The following is an 18,624-nucleotide window of genomic DNA, read 5'->3' as shown; positions in this document are numbered from 1 at the left end:
ATGACAATTACAATAAATCAAAATGCTGCATATGAATTGACATTCTCTTGATTTGTGCTTGCATGAAAGTGCAGTAATTCTCATATAATGTAAAAATAAATTTCTCAAATGAGAACAATCATGATTACTAATCACAGTTATAATTTTTGACTGAAATAGTTGATTGAGTTTAACCAGTACTAATTCTGGTTTTAAATTCATTCAATTTAGCACTTCAGTAATACTACTCCATCCATTTCTTCATCCAACAGTATGAATATAATTTAGACATACTACATCCACCGTCTTGACATTATCATGTTACCTACAATGTCAGCTGTGTCACTATTTCCCACCATTTATGCATAAGATGAATTCACTGTTACTTTATGCAATATTAAAGTGTCCGTCAGACTTCAGAATGTTGGGCAGAAGCAGTAGGTCATTCCGGTATTTTTTTCCTACTATTTTGAGAATTCAGACATTACTCATTTCACATGCTGCTTTTTACATACTGTATAGAAGGGAAGCAGGCATATTCGGATGCGGGGCAGTTCTTGGAGCCTCTAGTAATGAGCTGCCGATAGAAATCATTTGTGTTAAATAAGGGAGACCTCCAAAATGTGCAGTGCTGGGCTACTCCAGGACCTGGATTGAGATGGTTCACCTGAATAGTTGGTTTGCATAATCTTCCTCTGTGGTGTTCAGTGGCACTTACAGGAAGCTACAAAAAGTTAGTGTAAAGGAAAGCAATTTAGATTGCAAGAAAAGCTGGAAAATCCTCTATAACAGACTAATTCCCACCCTAAATTTAAAACCTTTTTAAATAATATTTGGAGCATTTTAAGCCACCTTATAATTTCGAAAAAGCAATTTCAAACCTCCCACAGTGACCCTTCAGTGACTTCGTTATCTGAGAAAAAAATGTTTTCTGCCTGTCACATTTATAGTTACTTTTACATTCAGAAAGGTTATCTGAAAAGATGGAATAACTTTTTATATCTTTATAATCAAAAATTGTAAACAGTATTTATTGAAATTATTTTGTCATTTCATTCCATTATGTTTATTTTTCTACTTTATTGTGTGTCTCAAGTTTTCTCAAAGGAGACATGTTTATCGTTCACAATGAACTGGAGGATGGTTGGATGTGGGTGACCAATGTTCGGACAGAAGAACAGGGCCTTATCGTGGATGATCTTGTGGAGGAGGTGGTAAGTGTCTCTGAGCTTTTATCCTGCAAAAGCTCCTTACAAAAGATTTCAGTGATCTTCCTGTAAATTTGCACATTGAGTAATAGATTTATTTAAATATATTCACAGGGAAGAGAAGAGGATCCCCATGAGGGAAAAATGTAAGTACATATATAATTAAACAATATATATGTTGCACTTTTAATAGCCCTCCGAACATAGGCACTGGTAAAACATATACTATAATATAACAAATGTTTTTTTTGAAACATGGTTACTTTAGAACGGCCGTCAATGGAGAAACATGTTTTTTTGCCCTCAGAATGGTGTATTTACAACATGTACCAGCAAAGGTTATCTGCCCATGTTAACCAGCCAAACTTTTGACCCCTTGGTCTAATCTAATCCTATCCAAATTGACCAAACTAAATTGCTTAGAATCATGAAACGATAATTTTCTCTGCTGCCATCTTTGTTTAGTTTCACATATCTCTTCTGCCCAGTTAGTTTTAGTTAGCTCAGTGTGCCATAGCAGAAGAAACATCAGTCAGAATCAGGGACCAGTGCTACACTTATGCAAATGAATGCGAGCGTTTGAGCCTGAGGCTGTGGATCTGATCAGAGTTGATCCCTTGTGCTGTGACCATATTAGGCTACACTGACTCAGACCTGAGTCACAGGGCCTGGGGTGCTGCTCTCTCTGCCCTGCTTACTTGTCTCATTTCCTGTTTCCCCTTGTTTTTCCTTTTCTATCTTCATAGCTGGTACCACAGGATGATCAGCAAACAAGAGGCGTACAACCTGCTAATGACAGGTACATTGACAGGCTATTATTGTTTGTGTAATGAGCATAATAAAAAGCCCTGACAGGATATTTCAGGTGATGAGCTCACTGTATTTCACTAGCATATTTTGACATTATTAAAGGAATAGTTCCTTTCAATATTAGATTTTTTTTTTTTTTTTTTTTTGTTCATGCTTGTTTCCCCCATATTTACATTTAAATGACCTTCGCATCATCTAATACTCAAAGTTAACAGTTAAAACCGGTCATCCCCCTTTTTGAGCGTAGATGTGAAAATGCACTATCCAGACTTAAAGGTAGGGTAGGCAATTTCAGAGAGGCTAGCAATAGCAAGCTAGCTTTGATGAGATCCCACCCTCCCTTCAGAGCGCTCTCCAAAGCAGTGTTAATTTAGTTGACGAATAATTTTCGACAATTTTCGTCAACAACATTTTTTCACGGACGAAAACGAGACGATGACTAAATAAAAATGCATTTTGAATGACTAAAAATATGACTAAAATCTACTCTAATTTCTGTCAACAAATAAAAACGAGACGAAAATGGTAGAGAGGGACGATTTTGGAAGATATCCAGTCGGGACTGCTGTCCTGTGTTGAAGATGCGCACATTTGAAGTGTAACGTGCTGATCTAACCGCAGGAAAAGCGGCACTGTTGCGCACTCTACAGGCTCGTGCAGCAGCATTTCAGACTGCTTCGCAATTAATGAATAGCGCACGTTTATGCCAAGCGATTGCTTATGAGCTAATGTTGATGAATTATGACGATGTTTACTATACAATGTTTATACGGTTATATGTTTTAGACGGTTGTAAGAACACACATTTTATTATCCCTCACCTGAACTTAAATGAGCAGCCTGCAACTACAGTACAGACTACAGACATTTCAGAACAAGAGTCACGGTGTATTTTGGGATGGTTTATTATTATTGTTATTTTGTTTACACAATAAACTGTATTTAACTTAATTTAATTTCTATTTAATTCATAGTAAACTATTGTATCTTCTGTCACAGGAAGGAAAGACTAAGAACATTATTTGACACATTATTAAATATATTTTACAAGTATAAGGGTTATTATAGTTAACTAAACCTAAAACCATTACTTGAAATAAATGTTAACTGAAATAAAAAAAAAATATATATAAAAAATGTAAACTTATTTTATTTCAACTAGTTTCCAAGCTTTAGCTTAACTTGATGTACTAAAATAACTAAAACAGAAATAAAAAACTATATAGACACTTCAAAGCAAAAACTGAATTGAAATGACAAGTACTGAATTGAGCTCTCTTTCGTGACTTTTTGCACTTGAACGGTCAAAAACTGTCCACTTTGGCAAGTAAAGTAAAGTTGGTTGTCTTAAGTGAACATAAGTTTGGAGAATATCAGATGTATATCAGTGTATTGCATCTGTGTATTGTTAGAGAAATTCTTACTTAATGCATTACAGTTTAACGAAGTTAGATTTTAGTCGACTAAATTTACTGTAGATTTAGTTGCCTAAAACTAGACTAAAACGAAAACAATTTCCGATGACTAAAATATGACTAAAACTAAATGCCATTTTAGTTAAAAGACTATGACTAAAACTAAATCAAAATTTGCTGTCAAAATTAACACTGCTCCAAAGCCACGCCTCCTTCAAAACACATGAGTCAAAACACAGCAGAGTCTGCAAAGCGCCACGAGGCGAGAGATGGCGTTAAATTACCTCATGTCTCCAAGATATAACATTACAATAATTCATGAATGCTTTGGAATACAGAGCTAAGATCGGTTTTGTTTTAAAGACTACACTCAGCAGGTTATTACTGAAGTGAAAGCACTTCAAAAAACTAAAGATGTTTTAAGTTTAATTTAAAGCAAAATATATATTTTACAAAATAATTTGGACTAAAATTGCTAGAAATTTTGTTTAGGCATTATACCAATTTTTTTTTTTTTATGCGATTTTCTCTCACAAATTAATACGTCTCTCTCACCATATCACTTCTATCTCAAAACAGTTGCCAAATATGGAACCTTGAGTCTCAGACCTTTCCAGTGTTTTGTCGATAAGAAAAAAAGATTTGATTATAATGCAGTAAATTTCAAAATCTAAAACATGACACCACCCACTAAAAGGATTTAAAGCCCCTAAAGGATTTAAAGTATCGTTTCCATGATAACGCAACGTCCAATTTCAAAACTGTTTTCACAGGATGAATTTTGAGTGTTTAAGCTTTCGAATGATATCTACTTTGATTACTGATTACTACTCTCAAAGTGAATATCACATTTTCATTCTGAATGGTCTGAATTAGTCTTTTATCTGTTATTAGCCAAAATACTTATCGGTCTATCAGTGGATTTACTCACTCTCATGTTGTTCCAAACCCTACTCAAGTCATAAAATAGATTTGTTGGAGGAACAGACTAAATAATGGCATAACTTCCACTTTTAGGCTAACTATTCCTTTAAATCATGAAATTGTAAGCACTTTTGATTTATGAAGGCATTACATGCATTATAATTAGGCATTATATGAACCATAATAAGGCATTATGTGCATCATTTGTCATATTTGGCCATATTTGGTCTCACATGCATTAGCATAGATTACAAACTTTTACTATTTGCAAACCTAAAAAGGGGCAAATTCATCAAATATCATTTATTATGTTAGAGTACAACAGAAGCTGTTATTATTTCATAACTGCCATTTCACTTCTGACACATTACTTCTCTGTTTTCCAGTTGGCCAGGTCTGCAGCTTTCTGGTCCGGCCGTCAGACAACACACCAGGCGACTACTCCCTCTTCTTTCGTACCAATGAAAACATCCAAAGGTTCAAAATTAGCCCCACTCCCAACAACCAGTACATGATGGGAGGGCGGTACTATAACAGGTAGGACTGCAGGCAAAGGCTTTAAAGTGCCTCGACAATGTATCATGTGGCATCTGGAAAAAAATAATTTACCTGCAAACATCATTTCTGTTCACATTACATATAAACTAAACAGATTTCAGTCATGTGCTCCAAAAATCAGATTTTTGCTGCCTGTCTGAAAGCATTTTGGAGATTAAACCCTGTCCCATATATTGTGCCGCAGAGCTGATTTAATTAAAATTTAATACTTTTTAATTTACCGAACAGTAATGAAAAATCACACAGCTTTACATTCAGCTGGTCTCTAATTAAATAATGCTCTTCCTGGCAGTGTTGACGATATTATCGAACGTTACCGAAAAGAGCAGATCGTGGAAGGCTATACTCTGAAAGATCCTGTCTCAGTCCAGGTAAATGAAAGGTCATTCCAATAAGCTCAGATATTGCTGAAGATCATTGCAATAACAAGCATAATACTGTGTCCTTTTTGCCGTTTAGCAAAAAGAACAAGTTCTCTCCGACGTGGTTGACGGCAGAGAAATCTATAACACTATTCGACGGAAAACAAAAGATGCTTTTTACAAAAACATTGTCAAGAAAGGATATCTTCTCTTCAACAAAGGTACAGCAGGCTATTTTTTATGCATCCATTGACTTTTTACTGATTATTAACATATAAGGCTGTTTGACACTCGTTACATTTGTATTCAGTGCTCAGTCTTGCTCAGTGGGACTTTGTTTGATCACGAGAGGATGTGGGTAATTTGTAGCACATAAGCCCCATATGAGTGTGGTTTTGTCAAACCTTGACAGTCTTTGATCACCTGGGAAATGCTCAGCAAGGCTCTTCACAGACAGCTCAGGGTGAGCTATGCAGAACAAAAAGCAAAGCGTTTACCTGAACACATAGAGCTGTCCAGTTCAATGACAGTGGCTTTGCTTAATAAGAGATTTGGCGCTCTGTGGGGTTCGCTCACTGATCAAAGGGTATGAATCTTAATTAGTTTTGGCACCTTGTGTGGTTAGTATTCAGCTGTTGTTTGTATTTAATATTCAGGTGGTTTAATGTGTACTGAAATCATTATATCCTGGTTGTATTATACAGGCTCCCCATATACAAATAAAATTTCTCAACTCTTTAAAAATTGAAGGCATAAATAAATGAGGTGTTCTGCAAGGAATGAGAAGCGTTTGCTAAGTCATTATACGATACATGTACCTTAGTGTTCTGCATTTTAAAATGAATTTCACATAGTTCTGATTAGGGCAGTATATATAATTTAATCAATTTTAATAAATATAATTTTGATGCACCAATATCGATTCTTAAGTCCCAAGAGGTCTTTTAGTCTATACTGTTTTCTGTTGATGCGCGAACCAAAAAAGAAAAAAGGTAATTGTAATCTGCCTGCCATCCATTAATCATAATATGCTTTGTGCTTTTTTTATTTTTCATACGAAGCAACATCTCCGCTTTTATATTGTGTTGCTTTTATATTCTGTCAATTTTATTACAAAATCCAGATCAATATCGTTTTTGGCACTCTTTCGTATGACATGACAGATCACTATATGATCTTCATGACGTAAGTTCTGGAGGAGTTTGTTCATCTAATACAGACAGTGATGTTCCAAGGGGTATACAAGCAGTGTCTTAGCTTACCATCTTCCGAAGACAACGCTCAAGCATCCCTCTTTCTCCCCTTCTCCATCTTAAGCCTGCATTTATCTTTCTATATATTTCTCAAAGTGGTGAGAATCTAAATGCACAAATGCTCAATGATTTCGATTTCGATTTAAGAGCAAACTTTTAATCATGGACAGCAAGCCAAATCTGTCTACCTATACTTTGCCATTATGATCAAGCGAACTCATGAAAGTGCATCAGTTCAAGCGAAGCGGCAGCGCAGAGCACATGTGATCTGATCATCTCTTCCTCTTTACTCCTAGCTATAGCATGAAGTAAACATGAATGAACAAAAGAAACAGTACAACTTACTGAAATGTATGTTTCATGTAATCACTCGATCAGTGTTTCAGCTGCTAAAGACATCAATAAAACAGGCTGTGTAAAATCACATAACTTTGTATTTACCTCAGGAAAGCCATTCAAAGCTTGTAGCTCACTAGTCAGCCTAAAATAAAATAACTTTAGAGAGCAGCATATTGCTAAATATGTCTTCATTATTTCATGTATGTTTAAATAAATGTTATGAAATCATGTTTTTAATGACAGCCACTGTTTAAATGTTGTACAGTGTAGAATGTGGAAACAAACATAATTATATCATTAAAGAGTTGATGCAACTTAAATGTTTGTATACCACTTTTGATTGAATGTCTAAGAAAATGACAGGGTTTTTGTAGAGTTCATAACTTTAGTTGAAAGAGACATTTTTCCTCAAGAAAAAATAAATATACATGTACTATACCTGATATATATCCAAATTAATCAATATCAAAATCGGAATCAAATCATAAAACCTGTGTCAATACCCCATCTCTAATTCTGATGAATTTTCTAGTTGGCATTCAGCTGTAGTTTGTATTTAACATTCAGTTAGTTTGATGCGTACTAAAATCTTTTATTATACATGCTCCCTGTGCAAAAATTAATATGCTTGTCTCTTAAAAATTTATGACATAAATAAATCAGGTGTTCTCCCATGGTTTGGCTCCCTTTTTTTTTTTTTTTTTAACCCTTCAAGAAGGTGATGTGAGTTCAAAGCATCTTGCTCACATTTTCACTTGTACTTCCACAGGTAAGGGCAAGCGCTGGAAGCACTTGTACTTCATCCTGGAGGGCAATGACGCTCAGCTCATTTACTTCGAGAGTGAGAAGCGAGCCACCAAACCCAAAGGACTAATCGATCTGAGCGTGTGCTCTGTGTACGGGGTCCACGACAGTCTGTTTGGCAGGTATGTGAACAACAAACATGTTGTTCACATACAAAAATTAAAATTCTGTCATTAATTACTCTCCCTCATGTTGTTTCAAACCCGTAAGACTTTCGTTCATCTTCAGACATTGATCAGCAAACATAAACCGAACCGACTTGACTTGACGCAAGAGAACAAAGTTTTTACGGAAGCTCAAACATGCTGCATAACACACGAGAATGAACCTCATTGGTTCTCGCATGTCAAGCAAACATGCTTGAACTTCCGTTCACCACAACTGATGTGTGAGTTGATGAATGTTTACATGTGAAAAAAAGCCCAAATTAAATCTGTTAATCATATAAAGTGACCATGTCTCTTCAGAAAATTTGGACCAAACGGCTCAATTCATATGGATTAGTTTTAAGATCTCTTTATGAACTTTTTGAAGCATCAAAGTGGTAGTTGCGTGGCTGTGTAATGTGTATGGAGGGACAAAAACACTCAGATTTCATCAAAAAGATCTTCATTTGTGTTCCGAAGATTAACGAAAGTCTTACGAGTTTGGAACGAAATGAGGGTAAGAAGTGAATGACAAAATTTTCCTTTTTGGGTGAACTAATCCTTTAAGTGTCTGCACTGTTTGGGTCCAGTGTGCCAATAGCAGATAGACGTTACATGTTTTCTGTTGATGTTATTTTTTTGTCCAGGCCAAACTGTTTCCAGATTGTGATTCAGCACTTTAGCGAGGAGCAGTACATTTTCTACTTTGCTGGAGAGTCACCTGAGCAGGCACAGGTACATATCACTTCTATATATATATATATACATCATTTACTTACAATCTTACAACCAATAAAAAAAAAAAAAAAAAATATATATATATATATATATATATATATATATATATATATATATTTTTTTTTATTTTTTTTTTATTTTTTTTATTGGTTGTAAGATTGCAAGTAAATGATGTAAATGTCTCTTACGCTCACTAAGGCTGCATTTATTTGATTTATTTGAACAATAAAAACATGAATATTGGGAAAAATAATTGCAATTTAAAGTAACTGCTTATAACGGTTTTACAGGATTGGATGAAATGCCTGCAGACGTTCTGCAATAATCTTAGGAAACCCTTACAGACCACATTCAACAAGCGTTTGCGTCAGGTAAGAGAGACCAGCCGTTGTGTGTGAAATCTCACTGTTTTCATGAAACAGTGGCTGCCGTTCCCTTAATCATGAGTTCAGGTGTTCAGATGGCTCTGAATGTGCTGTCAGAAAGGGCCACAGCTGAACCGTCTGGATGCCGGTGAGCAGGGGGATGAAAACCTCTTTCAGTGCACCTGATCCCAGACAAGCCATTAGAGCTAAATCTAAAAAGAACATTGTCATCTTCATTACCACAGGCATATTTTTGGAAAAAGATCTCTGCATGTCATCTGCCTTTGACATCTCATCACTTATTCATTACAGAGCATGGAAAAATCTAACGTTTGCATGTCATTCTCTCACCTTAGGTTAGCAGTTTAGTCCTGTATGTGGAGGAAGCCCACAAACTTCCCATCAAACACTTCACCAACCCCTACTGCAACATCTCACTGAACAGTGTGCAGGTGGCAAGGACACACCCTAGGGAGGGACAGAACCCTGTGTTCACTGAAGAGTTCATCTTTGAGTGAGTTTATTGTGACTCTTGACTTGTTTAGAGGTTTTAAAAGTGTTGCTTGATTAAGGTTCTGATTATCCTTCCTCTCTCGCAGTGACCTGTCGAGCGACATCAACAGATTTGAAATAAGCTTAAGCAACAAGACCAAGAAGAGCAAAGAAAGTGACATCTGTGAGTATCATTTTCTGTACTTTCCCATACAATTATAGTAGTTGATTTATTTTTGATAATACCTCACGGTGGGTCCAAAATTAACACTCTGCAAGTATCAAGTGTGAAAAAAATTATGCTCGTTTAGACAAATGAAATGAGCTGAATGATAAGAATGATTTTCTGACTGAAGCAAATGAAAAGCGGTTCAAAGGTACAAGTCTCTATATGTACCGTTCAAAAGTTTGGGGTCGTGTGTCCACCAAAGCTTAAGACTAAAAATGTAGACACAATGTAGAGTACTTGCGATGTATGTTCAGAGACCAGCAATATAAATTTCTCATCCATTTTGTTCCGTTCTCTGCTTGTTGATGTCGTTGTACAGCAAGAATGTTGTGACAGGTGGTCGGTGTTGTATTTGTCCCGCCCCTCCTCCACTCTGATTGGATAGCTGGCTAAAAAGTGACAGTGATGAGCGCAGCGTTTTACTCAAAGTTAAACATTCTTCAACTCGACATTACCCTTAAAAAACTTTGAGCTTGAGTGTGGAAAAGACGCTCAGCGCCTCTTTACACTCCTGGCGTTTAAAAAACACGGCGCTCCCATTGAAAACAATTGGAAAAGTACGCTAGTCGCTGGAAAAACGCTTTGGTGGACACACTGCCTTATGTTCTCCATGGCTGCATTTGATTAAAAATACAGTAAAAACAGTACTATTGTAAAGTATTATTACAATATAAAATAGCTTTTTTTGATTTTAATATATTTTAAAATGTAATTTATTCCTGTGATGCAAAGCTGAATTTTCAGCATCATTACTCCAGTCTTCAGTGTCACATGATCCTTCAGAAGTCATTCTGATATACTGATTTAGTGCTCAAGAAACATTTCTTCTTCGTCGTTTTTCAGGATTCTTTGATTAATAGAAAGCTTAAAAAAATCTAGTTATTTGAAATAGAAATGTGAAATAAAGACGCATCCTTGCTGAATACAAGTATTCATTTCTTGCCGAAAAAATCTTGCCGACTCCAAACTTTTTTTTTTTCTCAGTTATTATCAGATAATATCTGTGGTAATCAACAGCATGTCACAGATGCTCCATACATAGAGCTCAATTTTTGCTGACCCGCAACATTCCTTTAAATCCCTCCATTGTTTTTTTCCTTGCACAAGTGCGCCCTCTGCTGGGACTTTATAGATTGAAGCACGAATACTGTTCTTCTCTAATTTGTTTTCCTTCTGTATTGTTTCAGTGTTCATGCGTTGCCAGCTAAGCAAGTTGCAGAGGGGCCAGATGATCGATGAGTGGTTTCCTCTGAGCTCCTATGTGCCACTGAAGGGAATCGAGCCAGGCTCACTCCGTGTAAGAGTGCGATACTCCATGGAGAAGATCATGCCTGAGGAAGAGTACAGTGAATTCAAAGAAGTGAGTGTACACATGGTCATTTTTACACACAGATGGGCCTTGACCATACAGGCTGGTAACAAAAAGAATTAAAACAATTTAACTTTTTTTTTTTTTTTTTATTAATCTTTGCTAGATTCCCAGTTCCCAACAGAGAACATTCTCAGAACTTTAGATAACTTTCTGCCAAGGATCTCTCAAAGTTATGAACAAACATTCTTCCAGTAACAATAATAGAACGTTTGTTCAAAATGATCTGGTCTTTATTAAATGTTCTCAAAATGTTATTCTCACAAAAACATAATTTATACATTATTCATGGAAGGGTATTTTTTCCTAAAATATTTTAGTTGGATCTTCATTCAGGATGTTCAAAGAACATTCAAAAGTAACGTTCTCGTAATATTTGCAAAATGATAAAATGAAATGTTTCATTTGTGTTCGCATAACCAAGAAAAAACTTTTTTTTTTTAACTAAATGTTTTGAACATTCGGAAAACATTCAGAAATAATGTTTTCAGGACTTATTGCAAATGTTAGCAAAACATTCTTAGAACATATTTTTTGATAAAAGCATCTTTTGCTGACATGTCCTCGCTGTCCATCCCCAGCTCATCCTGCAGAAAGACTATCATGTGATCTATGCGTTGGCTCACGTCTGTGGGCAGGACCGCACCCTGCTGGCCAGCATCCTGCTCCGGATCTTAAGACATGAGCGAGCTGAAGCCCCCTTACTGAGGACATTGAATGACAAAGAAATTAATATGGAGGGTAGGGCTCTCTCTTTGTATTATTTAAAGTTCAGTATTCAACAGCAAACAGATGTCACAGCTGCATCGAGGCTGGGCAGCTTCCCTCAGGCTTGTTCATCATGTTTTAGCTACAGAACAAAGCTTTGACAGTTTTGTTTGTGCATTTTACACAGTTCCTCTTTTCAAGCAATGAGCAATTGTCCATTTAATAGACTGAGCAATCAAACACCGTCTTGAAAATGTGCAGTGTTTTAAGAGAACAGTTGTCACGATACCAGCATTAGTATTGACTCAATTTGGTATGTGGATGAATTTACAAATTCAACCATGGTGAAAGTTTGCCTCATGAATGTTAGATTGTGACTTGACCTGCAGGAAGGTTATGAGGCAATAAAGACTCTGTAGTTGCATTCCTAAAATTTACTTCTAATTAATCCATCTTGAAATCTCTAATTCTAAGTGGATTGGACAGTGTAGTATGGATGTGAAATTAAATCGCAGAAAGGATAATGGATCCAAATATCGAGTGTACGTAACTCACCCTTAAGTTGTTCCAAACCTGTATGAATGTCTATCTTCTACTGAACACAAACAACATGAAGGTGAGTAAATGATGACAGAATGTTCATTTTTGGGTGAACTATCCCTTTAAATATACACTACAGTTCAGAAGTTTGGGGTCAGTAAGGTTTTTTTTTTTTTTTTTTTTTTTTTTTGAAAGAAATTAATAGTTTAACTTAGCAAGGATGCATTAAATTGATCAAAATGACAGTAAATACATTATAAATAAATGCATAATAAATGCTTTTTTTTTTCCATATTTTTAAATACAATCTACTTTCTATTCATCAGAGAATCCTGAAACAACAGGGATTAATTACATTTTAAAATATATATTAAAATAGAAATCAGTTACTTTACATTGCAATATTTTCTAATGTTTTCTAACTGTTTTGGCTGTATTTTAGATCAAATAAATGCAGCCTTGGTGAAAGACTTATTTCAAAGTCATTTACAAAATCTTATCAACCACAAACTTTTTAACAGTAGTGTAATTATAACTATTTTAATTGTTAAAATTATAATTATAAACAATTATAAAAATTATAATTGTTATAAAATCTTAGTACATTTTCCTCTGAATTTTAAAATAATAATGGTTAGTTCACCCAAAAATGAAAATTCTGTCATTAATTACTCACCCTCATGTCATTCCACACCCGTAAGACCTTCATTCATCTTCAGAATACAAATTAAGATATTTTTGATGAAATCCGATGGCTCAGTGAGGCCTGCATTGCCAGCAAGACAATTAACACTTTCAGTGCCCAGAAAGGTACTAAAGACATATTTAGAACAGTTCATGTGACTACAGTGGTTCAACCTTAATGTTATGAAGCGACGAGAATACTTTTTGTGTGTCAAAAAAACAACTTTATGACGATATCTAATGATGGGCGATTTCAAAACACTGCTTCATGAGGTTTTACGAATCTTTTGATTCGAATCAGTGGTTCGGAGCGCCATAGTCACGTGATTTTAGTAAACGAGGCTTCATTACGTCATAAGTGTTTTGAAACTTCACGTGCCTTTGATACGCGCTCTGAACCACTGATTCGAAACAAAAGATTAGTGAAGCTTCATGAAGCGGTGTTTTGAAATCGCCCATCACTAGATATTGTCATAAAGTTATTATTTTTTGTTTTTTTTGCTGCACAAAAAGTATTCGCGTCGCTTCATAACATTAAGGTTGAACCACTGTAGTCACATGAACTGTCTTTAAATATGTCTTTAGTACCTTTCTGGGCATTGAAAGTGTTAACTGTCTTGCTGGCAATGCAGGCCTCACTGAGCCATCTGATTTTATGAAAAATATCTTAATTTGTGTTTCGAAGATGAACGAAGATCTTACAGGTGTGGAATGACATGAGGGTGAGTAATTAATGACATCATTTTCATTTTTGGGTGAACTAACCCTTTAAAATGTTTCATATAAATTGAATGATTAATATAATGTTAATTTATTGCTATAAACAATAGCAATGTATAGAAAGGGATGCAGTATGACTTTTTAAATTGATCATTGTATAATGAACATCCTAAAATGTAGCTTTTTGTTTTGGTGTTGCAGATGAAGCCACGACGCTGTTCCGTGCCACTACTCTGGCCAGTACTTTGATGGAGCAGTACATGAAGGCCACTGCCACACCTTTCGTCCACCACGCCCTCAAAGACACCATACTGAAGATCATGGAGAGCAAGCAGTCCTGTGAGGTAATGGAACCAAACACAACATACAGCAGACAAAAATGTCCCACTGTTAACGCCATACTCCATTGTGCCTCAAATCTGTAAACATTCTGTTCTCCTTGTCCTGATGTTTTGTGTTTAGTATGTCTGAGCCAAATGCATCAACATGGGGTTCTCTCCAAAGCTCCTGCCTTGTGAAAATTGGCTTTTGTTAGGTTTCTGTTGGATAGTGAATAAACTGAACTAGCAGTCAGAATCCTTTTTTCCCTCATGTGGAGTGTTTTCTGGTCTCCCTCCATAGCTGAACCCATCTAAACTGGAGAAGAATGAGGATGTTAATCTGAATCTAGCTCATTTACTCAACATCCTGTCGGAGCTGGTGGAGAAGATATTTATGGCTGCTGAGATCTTGCCCCCGTAAGCATGATAGCGCACCACCATATAGTGTCCTATCAGCATTACTGCTTTGTAGTGCAACCTTATAAATGTGGTACCATACTGTCTACTGATTATCCATATACTGCCATGGCATTGCTAGTTTCAGTACAACACTGTATATACTGTAGGGATGCAAAAATATATCTTCATCATCAACAGTAATCGACCTATATATAATATTGTTATTTACTGATAAAAAGTGGATTTTTATAGGATTTTGGATTTCACTTATCATCTAGTGCTTATTTAAGTGGACATTGCAAAAATATTACAAAGATTTAACCTTTTAAGAGTACTATTTCTTGAACAGCTTTTCAAAACATAAAAAATAAACTTTAAGTCTCCAACAAATTTCCAGTAATGTATAATGTAAATACATTACTGGAAATTTGTTGGAGACTGAAAGTTTATTTTTTATGTTTTGAAAAGTTTCTTAGGCTGCATATACAGTATTTGACCTATATTTGCAGTTTAAAATAACTGCAACAAAATTTACCTGAAACACAATATATATAAAAAAAAAAAAAAAAGTTTTTGTTAACGAAGGGTTTTTAAAAATTCTTCCTAACAAAAATGTAAGATCATAAAAAATGTTAAAATTTGCAATGTATTCGTAATGCAATTTGAATGCGATCTACATATACTGTTGGCTAAAATATGACAAAAAATAATAAATAATACTGCAATATATTTGTCAGTGCGACAATGATTTTCAAAGATAAAGAACAATTTAGTTGATTCTAGCTGTCCAGTTAACTTCTAAAAAGGACCTAATACTTTAGGATAATAATAATAATAATAATAATAATAAGCCTCTTATTTCAGAATATCAAGAATGTAGAAATCGTGGAAATCATGATTATTATTATTATTTTTTTTTATTTTTATTTTTATTTTTTCAGGATTCTTTGAATAGAAAGTTAAAAAGAACAGCATTTGAAATAGGAATGTCTTTACTGTTACTTTTGTTCAATTTTTTATATATATATATATATATATATATATATATATATATATATATATATATATATATATATATATATATAAAATGATATGTAAAAAAAAACATTTGCTGTTTATTGATCAAAATAACATCAGCTTATCATATTGGCCAGAGTTTTTGTATCAGTACATCCCTACTATATTATCATCTTGTCCATGTAGTGATACATTGATATGTTTTACGGTATTCTTTACTGTACAATGCTGTTTATAAAGTCTGAGTATTCATAGTTAGTCTGTTTCCTCCCTGTCCAAGGACCCTGAGGTACATTTATGGCTGTCTTCAGAAGTCTGTGCAGCAGAAATGGCCTACCAACACTACAATGAGGACCCGAGTTGTGAGGTAGCAAGTTGTCAAGCTACATTTCACATGTTTACAGAGGAACATCTTGCAAAGTGCCAAAATGTGTTTGTCTCTGTCCCCCAGTGGTTTCGTCTTCCTGAGGCTCATCTGCCCTGCTATTCTCAACCCAAGAATGTTCAACATCATCGCTGGTGAGTGCACAGCTCGCATCACAAGCTCCTATTTCCAGCTGCAACACATTGAGGTCAAGAACCCACTTAGATATTTCATTCTGCACCTGTTAGAGCTTCGGTCTGATAGAAGAGCACTTAACAGTCCAAATGTGTACATGCATAAACATGCCACTGTGATAGTCGACAGATTATTTCATATTTTTATATGAAAGTGGATGAATTGCACATTTTACATAGACCTGCAAAAAATTATTTGTTAACAAAGCGTTTTAAAATTCTTCCTAACAAAAATGTAAGCTCATAACAAAAATGATGCTGCAATATATTGCTTGCAATGATTTTCGAAGATCAAGAACGATCTAGGAAAAATATAGTTGATTGAAATTGTCCAGTCAACTTTCAAAAAGAAACTAATACTTGAGCATACTACGTATAAGCCTCTCATTTCAGAATATGAAGTATAGTATTTGTCTCATGACCTTATGGGGAGCTCAAGGCTGCCCCCTACAGGCTGCATTTAAACAATGTCACATGATGTGCAGCTGTTCTATTGTGCTGAAGATCAATACTGTTATATGAAGTTGTTTATGTTGAGTGTTCACATAAATTAATGTTTATACATTTTAAAGAATGTTTCAGACGTTAGTGTTCAAAAGTTTGGTGTCAGTATGTTTTCTGTGCTTTTGAAAGAAGTTAATACTTTTTATTCTGTAAAAGTGACACTAAAAGCTTATTACATTTCTATTCAATTATTTCAAATGCTTTAATTTTTAAACTTTTTATTCATCTATTCTTAAGCACCAAATCATATTAGAATGATTTCTGAAGGATCATGTGACACTGAAGACTGGTGTAATGATGCTGAAAATTCAGCTTTGCATTCACAGGAATAAATTACATTTTAAAATATATATTAAAAAAAACAAAAAAAAACAAAAAAAAAACAGTTCTCTTAATTTGCAATAATATTTCACAGTATAACTGTTTTTACTTTATTTTCCTCTATATATCATCATAAGAGTAGTTTACATCTAAAGTGGGTCGCAATACCATTTTGAGTGGGTATACAGTGTATATATGTGTGTGTGTATATATATATATATATATATATATATATATATATATATATATATATATATATATATATATATATATATATATATATACCAAACCTTGGCCAAACCAATCGAGAACCACTGCAATAGACATCAGGAGTTTACAAAGTCTTAAGACAGTGGGCCTCCCTTCTAACACAACATGCCCTATTCCGCACCTCCCCTAACATGCTCTTGTGCTCCACTGTGGAGTTGCACCCCACACTTTGAAATCCCCTGGACAGCATTACTAACCCGAACTAATGTGACATGCCAAAAAAAGTGTAACGCTGCATCCCAAATCAAACTATATAGTATGTGAAAACAGTACGCCAACAGAGTAGTAAGTCCGAATGCATAGCATTCGAAAAACAGTAGGAAAAAAGTCCCCGGACGGCCTAGTACTTCCGGTGAGATTCTGAAGTGCACATTCGCTAGACACTTTACTATCCCATGAGGCCACAGGAGAGGATTTACGAATGGCAGTGAAGCGACACAACTGACGCTGGTAGGTCACGTGACAATAACAACATGGTGGATGTAGTAAGTCCAAATTTCATTCATACTACCTATATTCATACTATATAGAACATGCTTTTTTTTAATGGTCACGAAGTTCAAATTCAGATGTAGTACCTACTCAGTATGTGATTTCGGATGCAGCGCAAGTCTTTTTTTTTTTTTGTCAAAAAATTGACTATACTATTAAAAAAAAAAAATTAACATTGCTAATACAGTTAGTTTAGTATGATATTAACAATGATAAAATTGTGTCTTGTTTTTCCAGACCCTCCATCCTCCACAGCAGGTCGAACGCTCACTCTGGTAGCAAAATCTGTGCAGAACTTGGCCAACCTGGTGGAATTTGGTGCTAAGGTGACTTGATTTTCACGCTGTGTTAGAAAATGAGTTACCCTGAATAGGCGTCAAAGAGTCTGTGAATGCTAATGTTACAGCAGTGGCATATCAACTTTTGTTGTGATGTGTTTGTGTTGCAGGAGCCCTACATGGAGGGGGTGAATCCTTTCATCAAGAACAACAAACAAAGGATGATCATGTTTCTGGATGAGCTGGGGGTAAACTGCCCTGTATCCATTTTTAAAGCAGCATGGGTTGCCTGAGGCTCAGTTTATGAGCTCTGTGTGAAGTAGCTTTCCTATAACATTCTCTCTGTGTCTCCAGAATGTTCCTGATCTCCCGGAATCTACCGAGCACTTTAGGACTGATTTGTCCCGTGACCTTGCTGCCCTGCATGAGATCTGTGCAACTCATTCTGACGAACTCCGCACCCTCAGCAACGAGAGAGGAGCACAGCAGGTATGTGTCTCTCTCATGATACATGATAGTAAGAAATATATAAGACATAATGTGCAGTCAGCCGGTCATTATCCCCGACAGAGTGATCGTGACCCTGACATGAATGTATAGACTGACTTTGTGTTATCGTGTTTATTACACAACTACTTGACAAATAGTAGCTGAAATTATTTTATTTCATAAGATGAAAGAGGCTGTTTTGAGAGATGTAAAACTAGCACAGCTATAGAGAAAATAGGTTACCAGGGAAAACCTTCAAATATATAGTTTAGCGGCCATTATACAAACATATTTGACCACAGAATGTCTTGTTTGGCCAATCAGAATCAAGTA

General features: G+C 35.3%; 1 protein-coding gene across 1 annotated transcript in view; it reads left to right on the top strand.

Annotated features, from left to right (window-relative positions):
- Positions 1-18,624, top strand: part of rasa1a (RAS p21 protein activator (GTPase activating protein) 1a) — a 48,983-nt gene that overhangs the window by 26,928 nt on the left and 3,431 nt on the right. The window contains exons 5-24 of the mRNA XM_051892517.1: positions 1,076-1,193; positions 1,302-1,333; positions 1,934-1,986; positions 4,723-4,873; positions 5,187-5,265; positions 5,354-5,477; positions 7,618-7,774; positions 8,446-8,533; positions 8,827-8,907; positions 9,258-9,415; positions 9,501-9,577; positions 10,810-10,982; positions 11,573-11,732; positions 13,845-13,987; positions 14,265-14,380; positions 15,660-15,746; positions 15,831-15,898; positions 17,762-17,850; positions 17,973-18,050; positions 18,157-18,291. Coding sequence (XP_051748477.1) covers positions 1,076-1,193; positions 1,302-1,333; positions 1,934-1,986; positions 4,723-4,873; positions 5,187-5,265; positions 5,354-5,477; positions 7,618-7,774; positions 8,446-8,533; positions 8,827-8,907; positions 9,258-9,415; positions 9,501-9,577; positions 10,810-10,982; positions 11,573-11,732; positions 13,845-13,987; positions 14,265-14,380; positions 15,660-15,746; positions 15,831-15,898; positions 17,762-17,850; positions 17,973-18,050; positions 18,157-18,291 — 2,167 coding nt within the window. The remainder of the gene's footprint in view (positions 1-1,075; positions 1,194-1,301; positions 1,334-1,933; positions 1,987-4,722; positions 4,874-5,186; positions 5,266-5,353; positions 5,478-7,617; positions 7,775-8,445; positions 8,534-8,826; positions 8,908-9,257; positions 9,416-9,500; positions 9,578-10,809; positions 10,983-11,572; positions 11,733-13,844; positions 13,988-14,264; positions 14,381-15,659; positions 15,747-15,830; positions 15,899-17,761; positions 17,851-17,972; positions 18,051-18,156; positions 18,292-18,624) is intronic.

Source organism: Ctenopharyngodon idella, chromosome 5 (genome assembly GCF_019924925.1).
Source record: "Ctenopharyngodon idella isolate HZGC_01 chromosome 5, HZGC01, whole genome shotgun sequence".
Lineage (NCBI taxonomy): Eukaryota > Metazoa > Chordata > Actinopteri > Cypriniformes > Xenocyprididae > Ctenopharyngodon > Ctenopharyngodon idella.
Note: the sequence above shows the minus strand (reverse complement) of the source record. Positions and strands in the feature narration are given on the sequence as shown.